General features: G+C 39.1%; 1 protein-coding gene across 1 annotated transcript; it reads left to right on the forward strand.

Moving 5' to 3' along the window:
- The first annotated feature begins 1,970 nt into the window (after positions 1-1,970).
- gucy2f (guanylate cyclase 2F, retinal) lies at positions 1,971-19,403 on the forward strand. The gene is made up of 18 exons (XM_053647480.1): positions 1,971-2,747; positions 5,094-5,395; positions 6,617-6,971; positions 7,237-7,321; positions 7,415-7,511; positions 8,353-8,484; positions 8,565-8,645; positions 8,725-8,901; positions 9,102-9,258; positions 9,357-9,506; positions 9,756-9,904; positions 10,322-10,485; positions 12,355-12,547; positions 14,103-14,277; positions 15,036-15,134; positions 17,504-17,598; positions 17,796-17,881; positions 19,319-19,403. The coding sequence occupies exons 1-18, from the start codon at positions 2,009-2,011 to the stop codon at positions 19,401-19,403; spliced, it is 3,321 nt and encodes a 1,106-aa protein (XP_053503455.1). The 5' UTR covers positions 1,971-2,008.
- Positions 19,404-19,821: the final 418 nt, after the last annotated feature.

Here is a 19,821-nt window from a genome sequence, read left to right on the forward strand (position 1 = left end):
TATTTTTTTAAACCAATGATTCAATTATTTTCACATTTAAGTTCACATCTTTCAAATATATTACGTGTTTATTTTTCACCTGTGATTTATTTCTACACGTCATTTTTCAAGTGATGTTTTTTTTACATGATTTATTTTATTTTTTATGTGATTGTTTCACTTTTTTTTTTAAATGTATGATTCATTTTTTTATGTGTGTTTATTTTCACATGATTACATGATTCCACTAATGTCACATTGTTTTTCTACATGATTTATTAATTTTCAAGTTATTTTTCCATATGATTCATCTACGTTCAATTTATTAATTTATTTCTACTTGTGATTTATTTCCTCGATTCATTTATTTTCACATGCGATTCTTTCACGTGACTCATTTATTTCCACATGTGATTCTTCCACGATTCACTTATTTCCACATATGATTCATACAATTCATTAATTTTCACATTATGTTTTCACATGGTTCATTTATTTTCACATGAGATTCTTTCACGTGACTCATTTATTTCCACATATGATTCATATGATTCATTAATTTTCACATTATGTTTTCACATACGATTCATTTATTTTCACGTGATTCTTTCACGATTCATTTACTTCTACATATGATTCATACAATTCATTAATTTTCACATTATGTTTTCACATACGATTCGTTTATTTTCAGATATTAATTTTTCACGTGGTGCATGTGCTTTTATTTTCCACATGATTTATTTTCACGTTAATATTTACTTCTTTTTTTTGCATGATGTCGAATGTTTGATTGTATACAGGGCATTCCACTTGTTGAAATGAACATTTAGTTTTTGATACTTATTGTTCTTAGTAAATATGACAGATTGACAAAGGCAATATTCCAGAGTTTAAGAATTTTTTCTTAACCGTTGCTCTATTGTCAGAACAGCCATGTCACTGGGGCAGCCGAGGAATAATTAAGCTATGGCTTGATATTGAGTATCCGTATTTAATGTCCATATTTCCTTGAAAAGAGAAAACATCACACGTTATAATTAACATTAACATCATTAACATCCCCACACAAAACCAGTTATTCAGAATTTATTGCAAATTATTTTCCACATATTACTCAAAGTTAATGAATTGCTCTCTCGGTGAATAAGAACCCTGTGAAGCATAAACGCAAGCTTCATCTACAATCCTCTTACACTGCGCCTCACCAAGTATGGATTAGACCCGGGGCTCACGGTGATGTCACAGCCTGGGGTCACTTTGAGAAGACTTTAATTGAATGACTACGAAAGACTTGAGAGTGTGATTATTTCTTAAGGAAAATTAACACTAGGTTTTTGTTTGTTTGTTTGTTTGTTTGTTTGTTGTTTTAATGCAATTATATCACTCCAAATTTTCCAATTCATGGAGGATGGAGGAAGTGACAATACAGCGATTGAGGTAACATTCAAGAGTTAAAATAATGGACAATGATTTTGATGGACTTCAGGCCTCCAGTGAGACAAGAAAATGTCGGTGTTTTTTGGGTTTGAGGGGGTTGAGTGTAAACGGTGTGTACGTGGTTACTAACAGCAGGCACTAAGGATCTCTCCTGGGTGCTGAAGTTGTTTCTTTCTGCTGCTGCGCTTGGAGAGATAGTTATATGGTGCTGCTTTTGTGGACGGAAAACACACAGTAGGTCTGGAGGGGGAAAAAAACTTCAGAAATGGTCATAAAAAGTCTGAAAGTCTGAAGCAAACTCTGGAGGAATATGAGCTTCATCACTTCTGGATTTGTCTCAAGGTGCTAATGGTAAGTCCAGGTATATTCTTTTCATTTTTCACATTGTTAATTGCTTTCTAGGTCACAGAACCCGATGAGTGCACATGTATGATTGAATTCAAAACATAAAGAGTGTGAAATAAGTGGTCAGACAAAAAGAAAAGCAATAACATGACATTCCTGTCTCATGCTTTCAGCTATACTTTAGTCTGGCCTCCAAGATGGTCGTGTAAAATCCACCGATCATTACGGATACAAAAAGAGGACAATGCAACAATTTCCTCTCCATTTTGGAGGCGCACTGTTGGATTTATCCAGCTGTCCATGTTGTAACGTCCTGAGAAGCAAGCACAGCCTTTCAACACTGCCATTTTTCAACTTATGGACGATTCTTGCCATTCTGACTTTTCCCTGCTGTGTGCAATGCCTCATTTTTAAAGTCGGGGTCGTCGGCCCTTGGAATTGCGACCCCGTTTATTCCAAAACTTTACCTGCTGTGGCTTCAAAGTTAGCCATTAGTCGAATAAACAGGGATGCCAGTTTGGACCTGGGCTGTACGATGGACTTTGTGGTTCTCCAGGAACCTTGCGAAACGTCAAAAGCTCTGACGACGTTTGTGTATTATGAAAAAGAAGCCGATGCTTTCGTCGGACCTGGGAATCCGGGATACTGTAATGCGGCGACGCTCCTGGGCAAGAACTGGGATAAAGCGATTTTTTCATGGGCCTGCATCAACTATGAGCTCGATCGAATTCAGAGCTACCCAACATTCGCCCGGATCTTGCCGTCGCCTACACGGGTGCTGTATACTGTTTTGAAGTATTTCAGTTGGGCCAACATCGGCATCGTGTCCTCTAATGAGGATATATGGGTCGACACTGCTAGCAAACTGGCCAGCTCTCTCAGGAGTCAGGGACTTCCCATAGGCATTGTTGCCTCAATTGGAAATAACGACACAGAGATGGAGAATACACTGAGAAACATCCAGAAAGCCGGAGACATCAAAGGTAAAGCAAAGTCGATGTTATGGTTCCCTCTATAAGGTCAGATAGTTCTGCTTAAAACATTCCACTTTATGTTATGAGCACTGGATGCAGATGGTCATGTGGTAACACTCTACCTAAGAGTTCATAGGCCCACATGACACCTGCAAACGCCCTTTATGACAACTGACATAAACCTACATACATATTTATAAAGGCTTATTCTGATAAGCCTCAGCTGCTGCTTTCATCAAATTTGTTGTTGACACAACACTTAAATCAAATGCACTAACCTGCATAGTTATATTGTCCTGATGTTCTAATTTAAATCAGCCTGAAATGTGCTTCAAAATCTGATTCGAAATTGATTCAAGCAGTCACCAATTGGAATAAGGCATATACTGAATGTAAGGAATAAAACCGCATGAGGTGTGCCGTTATAAATAAGTAATCCATGACGGAGTGGTGCGATGGTACAGTATACCATACTGATTTGCGTGTACATACGTAAAGAACGACACATCGTGCTTTTTAACCATTTAGAGTTACAGTAATGTTATGGAAGGTCTGCGAGTCAAGTTAGTTCCTGCTAGCTCATAATTTAGACCAGCTATAAACAGTCGCTCCGTCAGCAGCCTCTTGTGTTTCTCGATCGTGAAATGAATAAAACAAAAGCCGCAGCTTACCGAGAAACCATAAAGCAGAAACTCCTCTTTCCTGAAGACTCTGAATTGATGACACACACATCTGATAAACACATCTCAGTTCACTCATCTTTAAACATTATATTTTCGTCTCTGACTTTTTAAAAAAAAACAAGCCATGCCGTCAGTTCACTAATCAGACCAGAGAGTCTACAGTAGGCCAAAGGGGTAGTATGTCTAAATTCCCAGTATTCATAAAACAGTAGGTGGGAAATACCCAGATGACCTATTGCTTCCGCGTCGATCCTGCAGTATGGATCCAGTGAACACTGTGGATACTGCGCTATCCCATAATGCAACAGGACTTGTGTGGAAGAGTTGTCAGCGCGTCGGCTCTGACAATGCCAACATGGCGGATGTAGTATGTCCAGATTGTTCTCATACTATACACATATACTGGTATACAAACTGTATCAACGGCCGAGCAGTAGCCTAGGTACTCAAGCGAATGAAGTACATACTGTCATAGTATGTGATTTGGGATGCCGTCAAAGTCTGAAATATCTCCCCTTACTGATGTAATGTCTCAAGCCCTGCAGCTAGTCTCTGGCCTGATGACTTGCCTTAAGCTAAATCCATCCATCCATATTCAATACCGCTTATCCTACTGGGTCACGGGGTACCTGGAGCCTATCCCAGACCCTATCGGGCACAAGGTGGGGTACACCCTGGATGGGACCAATCTATCGCAGAGCACAGCGTTAAGCTAAATAATTCACAGAAATGTTTGTCACTGCATAAATATCTTCTACAGACATCGTCTACAGGCAGTTGGATTAATGAAAGTTTATCAGTTCTACTAAAGAATATTTTCAAGTACTCTTTTGAGTAACCTCTTTTTGAGAAACCTGTTGATGACCCTGTTGAGTATAAATAGTGCTTCATAATATTGTTATGAATATACATTTAATCAAATTTGTGGGCATTAAAAGCATTCAAAGTGCTCGAGATCGGAGACCACTGCTGTCTGTGGCCGGGAGTCCAGGAGAGCAAAATGGGCTATGCTGTCTGGGTTGGAGGGGCATACGGTCTCTCACCCTCCTATCAATTACAGTGACACTAGCCAGTCATGGGCATCTGTGAGCTCATGCATGCAGAAAAGCGCAGATAGCACTTTCCTCCGAGTTCGTTACCCAGTGCCATGATGATGATGCGTGTGCAGCAGTTTGAAAAGATGCGGTCGTCTGGCTACACATGTCTCAGAGGAAGCATGTGATAGACTTCACCCTCCCCGGTTGGTAGCTGTTGTATGATAGAGGAGACCTGGCTGGTGGGTGGGAACTGGCTGAGAATAAATGTGGAATAATCTAAAAATAAATCATAAGAGTTTTGAGTGCGGATGGACCATCAGCACTTTTCAGTACTTCATGATTGTCTTAATAAGGCAAAAATCATTTCAAGATAAGATTAAAAGGTGCAGTCAGCTCATAATAATAAAACTGAGGTCTCTTTTCTCTCTTTCATGTAAAGACAACGTAAGAAGTTTTACACAGAATACTTCATTAAAGCATTTATTTTCACAGGTTTTGACATAAGCCAAAAATATTTATGCAATGCTTATGAATGTTCTTATGAATGTTCTACCAAGCTGGGTATGCTTTAAATGCAGTGTTATTGAATGGTTGATGAAGCTCTTCTACAGCTCTAACGTGTTTTTATCTCCCAGTTATCATCATGTGCATGCATTCGGTGCTGATTGGCGGTGAAAAGCAGCTGAATTTCCTGCTAAAGGCCTATGACTTGGGGTTAACAAGTGGCAGCTATGTCTTTATACCATATGACGCTCTACTGTACAGCCTGCCCTACACCAATATCTCCTATTTTGAAATTCTGAAAAACACCAAGCTACGTACAGCATATGATGCCGTGCTCACCATTACAGTAGCATCAGATCTGATGTCCTTCAACCAGGCCTTTAATAAAGCCAAAGAACATCAGGAGTTGACCATTACCCAGGATCCTCAGCAGGTGAGGGAACGGCAAATTCATAATCATCCATCCATCCATTTTCTGTACTGCTTATAATACACAGGGTGGTGGGGGAGCTTGGAACCTATCCCAGGGGACTCAGGGCAGGGGACACCCTGGACGGGGTGCCAACCCATCACAGGGCACAACTACACACACACACACACACACACACACACGCACACCCAATCACCCACTACGGACAATTTAGAGATGCCAAGCAGTGTACGCACGTCTTTGGACTAGGGAGGAAACCCGGAGTACCCAGTGGAAACCCCTAAGCACAGGGAGAACATTCAAACTCCTCACACACAGGGTTAAGGCAGGAAGAATCGAACCCCCAACCCCAAACCCTGGAGGTGCGGAGGTGGACCTATCTCTATTGATGACATTACTTTTAATCCTTATTTAAAATATCTGAATGACTTTAAGGTTGTGTTCACACAGCGTTTTTTCAGAACCAGGGCCATTTGCTCCAAGATTACCCCAGTGCCACAGAAAATGTAGGTCTAGGGCTTGCTTCCATCAAATCATGATACAGTCCTCATCATACAGTATGTGGAAGCTATCCACTGCGCATTGAGCAGTGTGATAGGTGTAACATGTAAGGTTACTTCCTGTTGTGATGACAGGGAAATGGTCATGACGGTCAAAGGAGGAAACAGACCACTTAATTTACATACAGTATAAACCACACTTTCATAAGAATGGAGTGCTGCAATTAACTCTCCTTTTTGGTGCTGAGAAAACTGCTAAAAAAAAAAACTTGCAACTCTTGTTGGCCTGGATGAATAGAAATCTTCTTTTAAGAAAATGTCTCCTCAGTTGCAGGTGTTCTTGCACGATGACATGCCACGCATTCATAAAAGCTTTGTTCTTCACCACTTGAATGTTGGTAGTACAGAAAAAATAATAAATAAACGTAGTGCCTTTGCAAACTTGCGTATACGTACGTGACGTATGAAATTGCACTATTGATCCATAGTTCGAAAGGAATGTTTCTATATGAACGCAAACCTGTGATTATAACCCCCTCCCCCTAAATAGCCCAGAATCTGTCCTGGTGTGGACTCAAGTATTCAGACCAAATGTGAAAGTGCCCTATAATACACTCAGTATTTATTATATGACTTAATCTATGCTACGAAATGGGAATTGTCTGAAAACTTAGTTTTCTCTTTTGTAAAAACTCTTTTCTTTTCGCATACTTCTGAATTTCAGGTTTCTCCCCTTTTTGGTACAATCTACAATGGTCTTTACCTCCTTGCCAAAGCCATGCACAACACCAGGAGAGCCGGTCAGTGGTACTCAGGAACCAATCTGGCCTTTTACACTCGGAATTTGACATTTCCTGGCTTCAATCAGAACATCCAGATTGACTCACAGGGCGATGGACAGACCAATTATGTCATCTTGGACTCGGATGGCTGGGGGACTGACCTGTACCTTTGCTATATGGTGGACATTGGTTCAAACATGGTGCGCTATGCTGGCAGGTCCATTCACTATCCCGGGGGTTCTTCTCCTTCTGCTGACTCCAGCTGCTGGTTCAATCCTAAAACCATCTGCACTGGAGGTACTTAAACAAGTGTGCCTGGAATAACAGGTGTTAAAATGATTGCATGTGTCTAAACCAAGGGTTCCTAAACTAGGGGTCATGACCCCATGTGTGGTTGCTTGATTTACAAATGGGGTCATGAGAGAAACTTGTTTTATTTATTTATTTTACAAATTAATGTTACGAATATTGGTCTAACTTTGAAGATGGATTTTGTGTGCTACTATAAATGGCGCCTGATTTAGATTGACCTGATAATCTAACCTTGATGTTTTTATCCTAGGTGTGGATGTAATCTATGTCATCATAGTGTTTGCAATCGTCTTCATTTTCATTATTGGTGCCACTGGGATAAGTTTACTCATAAGGTAAATTATGCCTGTATTACTTTTTGTGTTGGAAAATAGTTGATACACAGGGGCACGGAGACTGATTATGAACTGTACGTTTTATTTTGGCAGGAGGCGAATCCAACAACTCCAACTGGTGAAAGGACCCAACAGGATCTTGCTTACTCTTGAAGATCTCAGTTTCATCAATCCCCAGCTAAGCAAACGGGTACACTGTGACTCTTTAACCTGGTTTGTTGCTTGATTATATTAAAAGCTTTAAAAGCTTAAAGGACCACCTGAAATTTGTTTGGTTGATGCTGTATTTTTGTTAATCCTGTGAGAAGTTAGCGGTCGTATGCCGCTCTGATGGGACTTTGCTCTTGCGAGTGTGGTTACATTGATATTTAATAGGAAAACAAATTCAGGGATCTCAAACGTAAGGGAAAACAATCAGGTTTTGCTGTTAGCGCTTAAAAGCAAAAGAGCAGGAGCTTCTTTTCCCATTCACCATTTTCCAGCAATGATCGAAGTCATATTATTGAGAAATCCAGTGTAGAAGTAGTGGAGATGCTGGCGGGTGCAAACGTTGGACTCAAAGTCCCAATACAGCTACATCACCGAGTTACAGCAGAGACTCGGCTTGGGTAGGTAGCAATCCGAGAGATGGCAAGCGTGAAGATGTTGATGGAAGTGAGAGGAGGAATGTTAAAGCTTTGGAAGCTGATCTGTTTGAGCAAGTGTACAGATGGAGACTTGAGAATGCTGGACAGACTAAAGGACTAAAGTGCATTGCTCTCTTTAGGTAAAGATGAAGCAAAGGCTAAATTCAACTGCATCAATATGAGCAGGTAGTCGACCAGCATTGTGGATAATTTATCAAACTGTGGAAAGCGAAAATAGGCCAATATATGAGATGAAATAAGTTTTAAAAACAACTCAGAACTTCACAACAAAATAAATCTCGGATTTCGCTGAAAATCACATAATAATTATAAAGATTAATATGCAAGTCATCCATGGTGGATTTTTTTTTCCTTTAACTTCTATCGTTTCATGATTTATTTCAGAAAATCACCCTGGAGGAACTCAGTGACTCAGTAAAAAGTGTCGCTGATGAGAAGAGCATGAAGTCGGCTGAACACTCGGTCAACAGTTTGGCAACGGCAACTCATGAGACCTCCAACGTGGCCGTCTATGAGGTAGGACATAATAAAGCATAACATTTGTGGGTCCTCAGAGTTTGTTAGAAAGTTAATAATCAAGACTTTTTTTTCCACAGGGTGACTGGGTGTGGCTGAAGAAATTTGAGAAGGGTCAATTCAAGGAAGTCAAGCAGAGTACCACCAAAATATTTACAAAGGTATGTGCAACAGTGTCACTCGAACTGTTTACACTAATCACTAGGCTTTTAAATGTATTTTTATTTGGTTTGTCTTCAGATGAAGGATCTCAGGAATGAGAATGTTAACCCGTTTCTTGGGTTCTTCAGTGACTGTGGCATGTTTGCCGTGGTCACTGAGCACTGCTCAAGAGGAAGTTTGCAGGACCTACTACGCAACGATGATGTTAAACTAGACTGGATGTTTAAGTCCTCCTTGCTTTTGGACCTCATCAAGGTGTCTAGACTTCATCTTATTAATGAAAACGTGTACCAGAGAATAGGAGCTTATAATTGGTTAAGTTTGTCTTAATAATAAAAATCCATAGAGAATACAAAATGATATAATTCTATTGTCCTAATACTCGAATGATATATTTAATGATATTTAATGGTTAGAAACAAAAGTCTAAGAGGATTTTGTTCTGTTTCAAACAGGGAATGAAATACCTCCACCATCGAGAATTCCCTCATGGCCGACTAAAGTCACGCAACTGTGTGGTGGACGGAAGATTTGTGCTCAAAATCACAGATTATGGTTTCAATGAGTTGCTTGAATCCCAGAAAGCTTCAAAAGAGGAACATTCACCAGAAGGTATGATCCTGCTCTATTTCCTACCAATAAAGTTTACTCAGTGTCCAAAACTATCACATGGCAACAAGCATGGTTTCAGGCCTGCCCTTGTTCCTCAGATCTCTTCTGGACAGCTCCTGAACTTCTCAGAGACCCTGAGAGCCAACGGAAAGGGACATTTAAAGGTGATGTGTATAGCTTTGCCATCATACTCCAAGAAGTGGTTGTCCGTGGTGCTCCATACTGCATGCTTGGACTGCCACCTGAAGGTTAGTTGAATGAACACATCACAATACAAGGGAAACATTTCCAAACACTTCCACTGTGAGAAAATTTTGTTGTGTTGAAGGAATTGGTTTCGCATTGTGATAATGTAGTGTTGACATACTTGGCGTTTGTGTTGTCTTGTTTGGTTTTTTGTGTTTTCAGATTTTGTTTGGTGTTCTGGTCAGTTGGTAACATCTTGCATATCTTGGCCCCCATAAGATCTCTAAGCTTGTATCTTGTACTGTCTGCAGAGATCATTAGGAAGGTGAAGAAACCTCCCCCCATGTGCAGGCCTACAGTTGCTCCGGACCAGGCTCCCCTGGAGTGCATCCAGCTGATGAAACAGTGTTGGAGTGAACAGCCTGACAGGAGACCTGCCTTTGATGAAATATTTGATCAGGTAGATTGCCAGAACTGCATTTTGTTACTTCCAATTAGTTTATTGAGCTAGTGTGCTTCATACAAGTATAAGTACAGGGTCAGCAGTCTGAGCTTCACATGAGTGCAGTGTCAGAGGATATAAGTGATTTAACAGCCAATCTGGACATCTGCCAGCTTATGTGGGAACAGCTGAGCTGTTGCGTTCTCCTCTTAACACATTGGCCTAATGCATAGTCGGTAGTTTGAATTTGTTCATGTAAGAGTTTAGTGCTTACCAGTGGTCAAAAATGAGAAGAAATGGGAGTATACTGTACATTTAAAATGACCCTTTGAATGCATAATTCATTCAATGCTATATACTTCATCTCTCAGACGTACATTTAGAACTGAATAGACATTCATCCTCAATATTCATTTTTTCTTAATTCTTTTACAGTTCAAGCTTATAAACAAAGGAAAGAAGACCAACATCATAGACTCTATGTTGCGCATGCTGGAGCAGTACTCCTCGAACCTTGAAGATCTAATTAGGGAGAGGACAGAGGAGTTGGAGATAGAGAAACAGCGGACAGAGAAACTCCTGACTGAAATGCTCCCACAGTAAGAATCTATTCAATGCATAAGATGTGATGTTCTAATAAAAAAGATATGCACTTCATTTTTTCACATAAATAAATATAGCTGGTTCTATTTTACCCCTCCTAAACACCAGGGATGGTGAGAATCATCTGGATACCTTCTTGTGTCCATCTGCATGCATACTGAAACCTCTCAAGAATGTCATGCTGGGCAAAACTGGTTCATGTCATAAAACTATTGCCCCAGAAGATGTGCCTTCCAAGGCATTACAATTCGAGTCTTTACCAGTTCTATCCTTTGGCCTCTCTTTAGCACCATGGGTGTTTTTGAAATGTGTGCAAGTGCTCTGCCATGATCCTGATACCTGGGGTATCAGGATATTGCTGTACTTGATGACTGGCATCTAGGAGCAGATCACTGTTACCCTACTTGCACACATTTTCTACCCTACTTCACACATGAATTGTTGATGGCAGGCAGCAACAGTAGGCCACTTAGCTTGCTGGAACTAGAAGCTTTTCAGAAGTATATTATCCACCTGTGGCTATACTCTAACTACTACAAAACAGAGGCTTCATCTTAGCGCAAGCAGTGCAAGCTCTAGCTTTCTGGATTTGCAAGGCTTTTTTTGTTTTTTAAAGAAAGCGGTCTAATTGAGAACAATGCCCCATCAGAGTGATAGTAACCACAGATGCTTCCCTTATTGGAATATGTTAAATGGTAAATGGCGCACTTATATAGCGCTTTTATCCAAAGCACTTTACACTGTGTCTCATTCACCCATTCACACACACACTCACACACACCAATGGTAGCAGAGCTGCCATGCAAGGCGCTTACTTTCCATTGGGAGCAACTTGGGGTTCAGTGTCTTGCCCAAGGACACTTCGGCATGTGGAGTCATGCGGGCCGGGAATCGAACCTCCAACCCTATGGTTAGTGGATAACCCGCCCTGCCACCTGAGCCACAGCTGCTCCATGTTGTATGGAATATGTTGGCATATTTTGGTTCAGCCAACATAGTCAGTTTCTCAATCAATCATTAAGACTGCACAAGGTTGCACATCTCCCTCTTCATTGCATAGAAGCTCCAGTGTGGACCTATCCATGGTTAGTATCACTACAAGCAACTTATCAGGGTAAAGATTTAGGCATACTTGCCAATTAAGGCATACTCACCAATTCCAAGTCAACCTATTGCCAAATGTGGTTTTCCCTGCTGGAGTTAGACAGCCCACTGGGAGAAAATGCACTTCCCCATGACTGGCCTCCTCTTCCCTCGTCTGCCGCACAGGATTCAGAGTGCTGCTTGTGGCCCCAAGATGGCCGGGAAGACCTTAGTTTGATCAGAACACCCTGGTGGATACTTTGTCATAGCATTACACACAGTACTCTATTGCACTGATTCTCACCACCTCTGGCAGTTAGAAAGAGTAAAATAGAATGCAAGCTGCACATGTGGTTACAAATGTGGTTCTATGAACCGTAGATACCAGAGTTGCCCATCATTCTGAATCAGTGCTGACCAAGTAAGAACCCATGGAGGTTCCAGGAAAGGATGGCTGTTTGACAGCAATATTTATAACAAATACAGCATAACTTTCTGTCATTTGGTCATTTTCTGACTTTTTTAGAAGGTCTCAAGCGCAAGAAGGTATACAGGTTATTCGCACCACCCCTCTGTGGCTACTCAGGAGGTGTGGTGCCTCACAGTTATGTACATAGAGTTCATAGAAGCACAGTTACATATATAGCTAGCATTCTCTTGTTTGTGGTTAGAAGAAACGGTTCGAAGTTGCAAGGTATTTTATGGTCAGTATGCACACATTGCTTGAAATGGTTCTGAGATCACATATTCTAGTCTTATTCAAGAGGCCTGGCATCTTGCAGGTCTGTGGCTGAGGCATTGAAAACAGGTGCCACTGTGGAGCCAGAGTACTTTGACCAGGTTACCATCTACTTCAGTGACATAGTGGGCTTCACAACAATCTCCTCACTCAGCGATCCAATCGAGGTTGTAGATCTGCTCAATGACCTCTATACACTATTTGACGCAGTGTTGTCTAACCACGATGTATACAAGGTAAGCTCAGTATGGATGAATCTGTTTAGGTAGACTCTGAAAGGATTATTGGACTAAAAAATTGTGAATTTTAAATGTTAACATGGTGCTAATTTTAACTGCTAACTTAGATTTTTTTTTTTTACATTTAATATATTTGTTATTATTATTTAATATAGTGAGTTTGTAATATATCCCATAAATATTCATTTGGAGAGTGTTATATATGAAATGAAGTTTGAAATCTCACAAAAAAAGACTCAAGATCTTGAACCTATGAGGTGGTAACTAAACGAGAATTACAGATTCTGCATGCTAAGCTAGCTAAGGAATTTAGCTAGCTTGTCAGTGACCAAAAGTTGTGAGTGTGTATATTTTGACAGGTTCAGCTACTATTAAAACACTCACTGAGAGTGTGGTATTGCAAATAAAGACTGATGAATCCAATTTGCAACTATTTGTTACCAATCCAGGGTAGTTAGCTATGTGCTAAGGTTACTTACGGTAAAATTCAATAAAGTTTTATATTTGCATCAAGCAGAGTCAGTAAAACCACGCTACAGACCAATCCACCAAATGGGTGCCATCTGCTTATTTTAAGTCTTCCAAATGAAACCTAATTTTTTTTTTATCTTTTTTTTTTTTAAACACTGAATCTAATAACACACATATTTAACAATTCAAAATGTGTACTGGTCCATCTTATGTAACTTTATTTATTTATTTATTTATTTATTTATTTACAAGGTTTCTAAGTGGAAGATGGTTGCATTTTTCTCCAGTCCTGTTACCAAAACTCAAGTGCCATTTAAAAAGAGTTGCTCATTTCAACTCATTTCTTTGTTTTCCCCTCAAGAAAGTGTTTATTTTAAAGAAACGGTTGGTTATGTGTACAAATAACTGATATTCCGGACTAAGAAAATCATTATACATGCGCGTGAGTTGTATTTTTCTAAAAAAATTTTAAAAAAATTTAAAATAAAAAAGTGCAAAGCCCTTTTTTTCCTTTTAAAAGAGACCCAAACCACAAGTTTATATATGTATTTTTGATCATTTAATTTATTAAACAATTGGATAAATGATAGATCAAACATAATTGAAAAAATAATGGTTGAACTTTATTTTTTAAGGGGAGAAAATTGATGTATGGAGTCACACAACAATGCAAAAAAATATTTCTAAAGAATTTTAATCATTACATTTAGTGTAGAGAGTGGGGACGGGTAAGCAATGCTATTTTTACAGTGTTCTAGGTGGGTTTTATTAATGTTTTAAATGATAAACTTGACATTTGGAGTCAGATTAATGTGCAGGACACTTTGCTTAATAAAAAACTGTTTTTTTCAGTTCATTTTCATGCATATTTATACATATATAAATGTCTTGGGGACGGAAATGGCACCCGTTCAGTGGAATGGCTCATATAGTACAGTCTGACATCATCTACAGCAGATGTTCCTAACCTATATCCGCCAGTTTCTTAGGAATACTGAAGAAATGGTTTAAAATGGCATGTTCAGATGCACTTTAATCTATTCACCTGAGCAACCTAGGAAACAACTCTCTTCCCTGGTAGGTGGAAACCATTGGAGATGCCTACATGGTGGCCTCTGGACTACCAAAGAGGAATGGGAATAAGCATGCAGCTGAGATTGCCAACATGTCCCTGAACATCCTGAGCTCTGTGGGATCTTTTAAAATGCGTCACATGCCAGAAGTTCCAGTCAGGATAAGAATAGGCATTCACTCAGGTAGGCGACTCCTGCTTGAACCTGAATAGTTGTCTATGTTTACAACCAGGAAGTTCATTGGACTGTCTCGTAACAGTATGTCAAGGTTATTTGTCTTGTAGATTGAGGTCTTGTAAATTTCTATACTATCTATACAGATCCAGGCAGACTGAGTTCCTTCCGTTGGACAAGACATACTTTTATTTGGTTTGATGCAATGCTCCAACCAAACCGATAAAATACATCTGTTGTTTTTATACTTTGGAACAAGACACTCATATTGGATGTAATCTGGCCCACAGGAGCAAACAATAATAATAATAATACAAAATTTTCTAAACTGTCGCTATACTGTATATATTAAAGATATAAATAAGGCCATCGAAATCAATCTCGAACAACCATCCCTCAAGATAGAGAGATGTCTATGGCACCAGTTGTCTATTCACAATAACATTCTAGCTTCCTTACCACAGTGTCTTCATGTTATTTCACATCTCCTAACAAGTTTCTTGATGCCAAAGAACACAGATACAGGCATAATGTATAAATGTAGTACTAAAGACGTTGATAGGATGAATAGAATTTTAATGAGTAGGTTACGAATAAGAGTATGGGATGAGCACAGGACAGTCTTTATTGTTACAGCAGCAGCTTTTATGTACAAATCTACAGTATCCAGAAGCAAGTGTGAGACTTGGAAATAAGCAGTTAAGGCTAGGTTTCTGCAGTGTGTTCATGAAACTAGCACTCGCTTAAAGTGCACTGTCTCTGTATAGGGTCATGTGTTGCTGGAGTTGTGGGTCTAACAATGCCTAGATACTGCCTTTTTGGTGATACCGTCAACACCGCCTCTCGTATGGAATCTACGGGATTGCGTGAGTAACTCTGAAAAGTTTTATTCTGTTCTATTCTAATAAATGACATCTGGATTTTGCATACAAACTAGATACCAGTGTTGGGGAAGCGAGCTTAAAACTATAGCTTTTAAAGCTACAAGCTACTCGTAGTTTGACGTAGTTAAGCTTCCCTTTTAAAAAAGCACTTAGCTTCACTGCAATGTACTAACACAAAGTAGCGAACTACATTCAAGCTACTTAAATGGGCAACATTATACATAACTGTGTATAATTCTGCGTAGAGAAATTGAACACAATTTAAAGATCATTCCGAACAAGTATGAGTTTATTAATGTGCACGTTAGGCTACGTATCGATTTAAAATGACAATCGTGCTCGGCTCTATATGCGTCCTTATATTTGTGCTTGAACTCTTGGACGTCGTATTATAATCAAAAAAAAAATCACTGGACGAAGTATTTTAATCTTTGGTTTGCAAAGATTACATACAAAGGTTTAAGATTTTATTGTCCGGTTCCTTAAGGCAGTGGTTTTCAACGTGGGGACCGCTAGGGGGTGCCTGAGGGCCTCAATAATTTGGTGAAAAATAAATAAATACATGATTTTTTCTTTCTCACTCTCAGACACACACACACACACACACACACACACACACACACAATCAATTCCTAATGTAATGTAATGTAAAGATGTAAGATGTAATTATTAATTAAAAAAAAAGGGGGGGATATATTCAGAAGTCTGTATTTTTAATGTGTTTTAAAGACGTCGTGCAAAAGGGCGGCCTCGGTCAAATGTTAATGCCATTTGGGGGGCCTTGCCCTGGAAAAGTTTGGGAACCCCTGCCTTAAGCCACATGAAGTTCAGAAAGGATAATACGGATAAGTGTCGAACTTGAATAACTGATACTTTCGATAAGGCAATAATAATACATGTGACGATATATTCATTCATTAATCATTGAAATAATAATAAATACTAAATAAGTTAAGACAGGAACGTTATTCTCTTGCTGCTCCCTTAAACGAGATGTTGAGAAATACAATCAGACTGTTGTATTTATGTTATTTGTAAATAAATTGAAATATTGTGTTGTGTTGCCTGTAAATAACAAAACGCCAGTAATATTCCCTGTATCACAGAAAAAACCCCAGTCGTAATCTATTATGGTATTATCATTTACCCGCCCCATACACCACGTGGTTGGTCGCTTTACGGTCTCCTCCTATGAAGATATGCAATGAAGTGCACTGTCATAATTGGACAAAAAAAAAAAAAAACGTAACGATCGGTACCTACATCGCTGCTCGTTTGGAAACGTAACCCATTACTGGAAAAGCTACACTATTTTTAAACTAGCGGAGCTACTGTCACGCTACTGAAAAATCTGGTTAAGTTACTGGCAGCACTCCTTTTAATTAACTACTCCCCAACACTGCTAGATACCAAGTAAGGAATAAAACATTTCAGAACATGCCATTATAGGAATTCTGTATTTGCAAACAGAATTGTTACTACCAAGAAGTCAATTATTTTCGAATAACAGCACGATCTGAAGTGTTTTATTCGTTTTATACCACAGCAATTTAGATGACACTTTTTAAAAATTTATTAAAGAATGATACCTCATACTTTTTATCCATTCATAGTTATATTTAAGCAATATCGCACGACCAAGACTGCGGTTATACTGAATATCGGCACGGCTCTGATTCTCTGATTCGCCACAGGCATGACCCCGCAGGTGTTTCCGGTATAAATGGTACCCCGTCTTCCTTTCCATCTTCATCTGACGAGCTTTCACGTTTAAGCTAACAGTTCTATTCCTGAAAAGTCTTGTTGGATGATATCCCTAACTCTACCGTCGCAACCGTTTCGAGCTAGGAAGTGGAATTTTATGCTACGAGCAGAGTGAAACGTCCCAGTGCGTTTATAGGAAATATAAACACTCCTCGACCAATCAAATTTGTGGAATGTAACTCATTGGTCAACTAAATATACAACTAACTGTTGTATAATTAACGCTGTAGAATGTAAAACAGTTGTTCCATCACCAGCGTCTCTTTCCTCTTTCCTGTTACAAAGCACTGACACTGGAGACTCCTTCCGTAAATGTTCGGTAAACATCTCTTTTCAGGAAACTGTTTCACCATATCATCGATTATACAATTTTTGTACATACATAACATGCTTTAATCAGTTTATTAATAGTCTTAGACTGTATAAGAGTCCGCCTTGCAAGTCCCCGTGTAAGCTGTTCCTACAGAACTACCATCAGAGCGGCTGTTAAACACCTTCTGACCAGTTGCTGTGGTATAAGATACTGATATTGTATGGACGTGCTCTTAACAACCAGGATTTCACTGTCGGATTGGATTTTCTTGCAGCTTATAGAATTCATGTGAACATAAGCACTGTGACGATTCTCCAGTCAATGAATGAGGGCTACAAGATAGAAGTTAGAGGAAAGACAGAGTTAAAGGTACAGATCCTTTTGATTCAGTTCACTTACATCAAGTGTGTTCCTTTGGTCTGCAGTGTTCACACTAGTGTAATGCAACAACAGCTTATTTTTTATTTAAAAAAAAAAAAACGGAAAAACGGTGCATTCAAAATGTGTGATGAGACCTAAAACTCTCCCTTATTGCATCTTGTTGGATTCGATGTATGATGGATCAGGGTAAAGGAATTGAAGAAACGTACTGGCTCGTTGGGAAAACGAACTTTACCAAGCCTTTACCGAAGCCTCCTGAGATCAAAACAGGGTAAGACAACGATTTATCCATCTTACGTGAACGCTCGTATGGATTTCATTGAGAAAATACACTTCATATTTAGATCTACTGTATATATAAATACTACACTATAGTCATAGATGATGTTTTTTGTTTTGTTTTGTTTTCTGGAATGAACTGATTTAATCTTTACTTTACACTTACTCTGGATTGGACGGTTAACTTTTGTGCACCAGGGACAACCACGGTTTGAGTGCTGAAGACATTGCTGATTACAAGAAAAAGAAAGCTGAGAAAAAGGCTTGAACCTCTGAGTCAGAAAGCGAGGAGGTAGCGCCTTGCATGCCGTGCTGTATCGTGACGTGTGGTGTTAAAGTCGGCATGATTAGTTTTGTGAAATCGTTGGCGTAGTTGTCTCGTCATTTGCCTCGTGTTTTATTAGCGTACGTGTTTTAGTTAGTTTGGTTCGTTTTGATTCTAGTGCATGTTTAGTGAAACTGATGTGATGTGCGGGTAAGTGCAAAAGTTTACATACCCTAATGAAAACTGACGGTGTTTTTTTTGTTTGTTTTTTCCTTCCCCCCAGATATCATTTAAACAGATAACAAAAAAGAAAGTAATATTGATTTTTTTTTATTTTTTTTTATTTTAAGTCCAAATGGTATTTCTTAATGTGATATAAATTTTGATTTTTTTTTTTATTGTTCTCCTTGTTCATCTTGTTATGGTTTATAGTATTGTTCACTCAAAATTTAGGCGCACTGTAAAAACGGATAATTTCATTTAACTCAAAAAATTTGAGGAAACAAATTACCTCAAAATTTTTAAGCTGATGAATCGATTTCTTCAAGCTAAATACACTTAATTTACAAAGTTTGAGTTAAATTGTTGTTATATTTAAGCGCATTCGGCTTGAAGAAATTGATTCATCAACTTAAAAATGTTGAGGTGATTAGTTTCCTCAAATTTTTTTGAGTTAAATGAACTTCTCCGGTTTTACAGTGCTGGTTTATTTGGTGTGAAAAAAAATGCTTTCCGGATTCAAACGAGCTTTTATTTGTAATGTTTTAAGTCAGTAAGCCCCTTGATCCGAGATGTGGAATGGAGATGCAAAGTTTTGAGCTTAGATTTAGCAGATTCAGACACAGCTGCTGTTTTATATGTATATCATGTCTAATTAAACATTTAATACTGTTTTCTAGACAAACCGCAAAATACAGGTATACATTTTTTCACCCAGGACCCAAGGCAATGCAAACTTTTCCACTCGGTGACTTGAAAATATTGTACATATCAGTTTTATTCACAAATCGTCGGTGTTGTCTTATTTTTCAAATAAAATTTGTGTCCCCCCCACCCCCACCCCCAATAAATACTGAAGTCCCTTGATATAGTATAGGGATGTTTTCTAAAAGCTCCAATTCTTCACTCCTCCCTTTAATGTTCAATGTGATATTCCCATTTTAGGGATAACTGGCAGGAAATGGTGACCGAAGAGATCAAGGAGATTTTCCGGAAGGCAAACAGACAAGTGGACAAGCCCAAAATCTGAAAACGAAGTAGGAAGACACAGGGAGCAAAGACAAAGGAAGAAAAGTATACGATGGAGAGATGGCAGAGACTTATAGGAGTGTGCGAGTGTGTGTCCGTGTATCCTGTGATTGCTGCAGCTTACAGAGACTTCTTTAATAGGATTGACCCTTGTCTGTCTAATCTGCCTCTGGCCAGCACAGCAGAAAGAGCAGCACACTAATGAAATGAGAGATGAGGAAACGGGTGATCAGAGAAAGTGTGTTCTTGCTCAGGATGAACTGCAGGCACCGGCCATTTGCTTTGGCCACCAAGTGGCTCTTTTCTCATTTTCACTCAGGTGCTTGTCCATCGTCATCCAGATCGCACTAAGAGTCATTTACGCTGATTAATATTACTGTATTTTTGGTGTGTGTGTGTGTGTGTGTGTGTGTGTGTGT

Source organism: Ictalurus furcatus, chromosome 17 (assembly GCF_023375685.1).
Source record: "Ictalurus furcatus strain D&B chromosome 17, Billie_1.0, whole genome shotgun sequence".
Classification (NCBI taxonomy): domain Eukaryota; kingdom Metazoa; phylum Chordata; class Actinopteri; order Siluriformes; family Ictaluridae; genus Ictalurus; species Ictalurus furcatus.

Bases quoted from the DNA above. Each gene is read 5' to 3' on its own strand.
- gucy2f (XM_053647480.1), top strand. From the start codon at position 2,009: ATGCAACAATTTCCTCTCCATTTTGGAGGCGCACTGTTGGATTTATCC. The intron at 8,902-9,101 runs GTGTCTAGACTT...TGTTTCAAACAG, and splicing joins TGCTTTTGGACCTCATCAAG to GGAATGAAATACCTCCACCA. The intron at 9,905-10,321 runs GTAGATTGCCAG...ATTCTTTTACAG, and splicing joins TTGATGAAATATTTGATCAG to TTCAAGCTTATAAACAAAGG.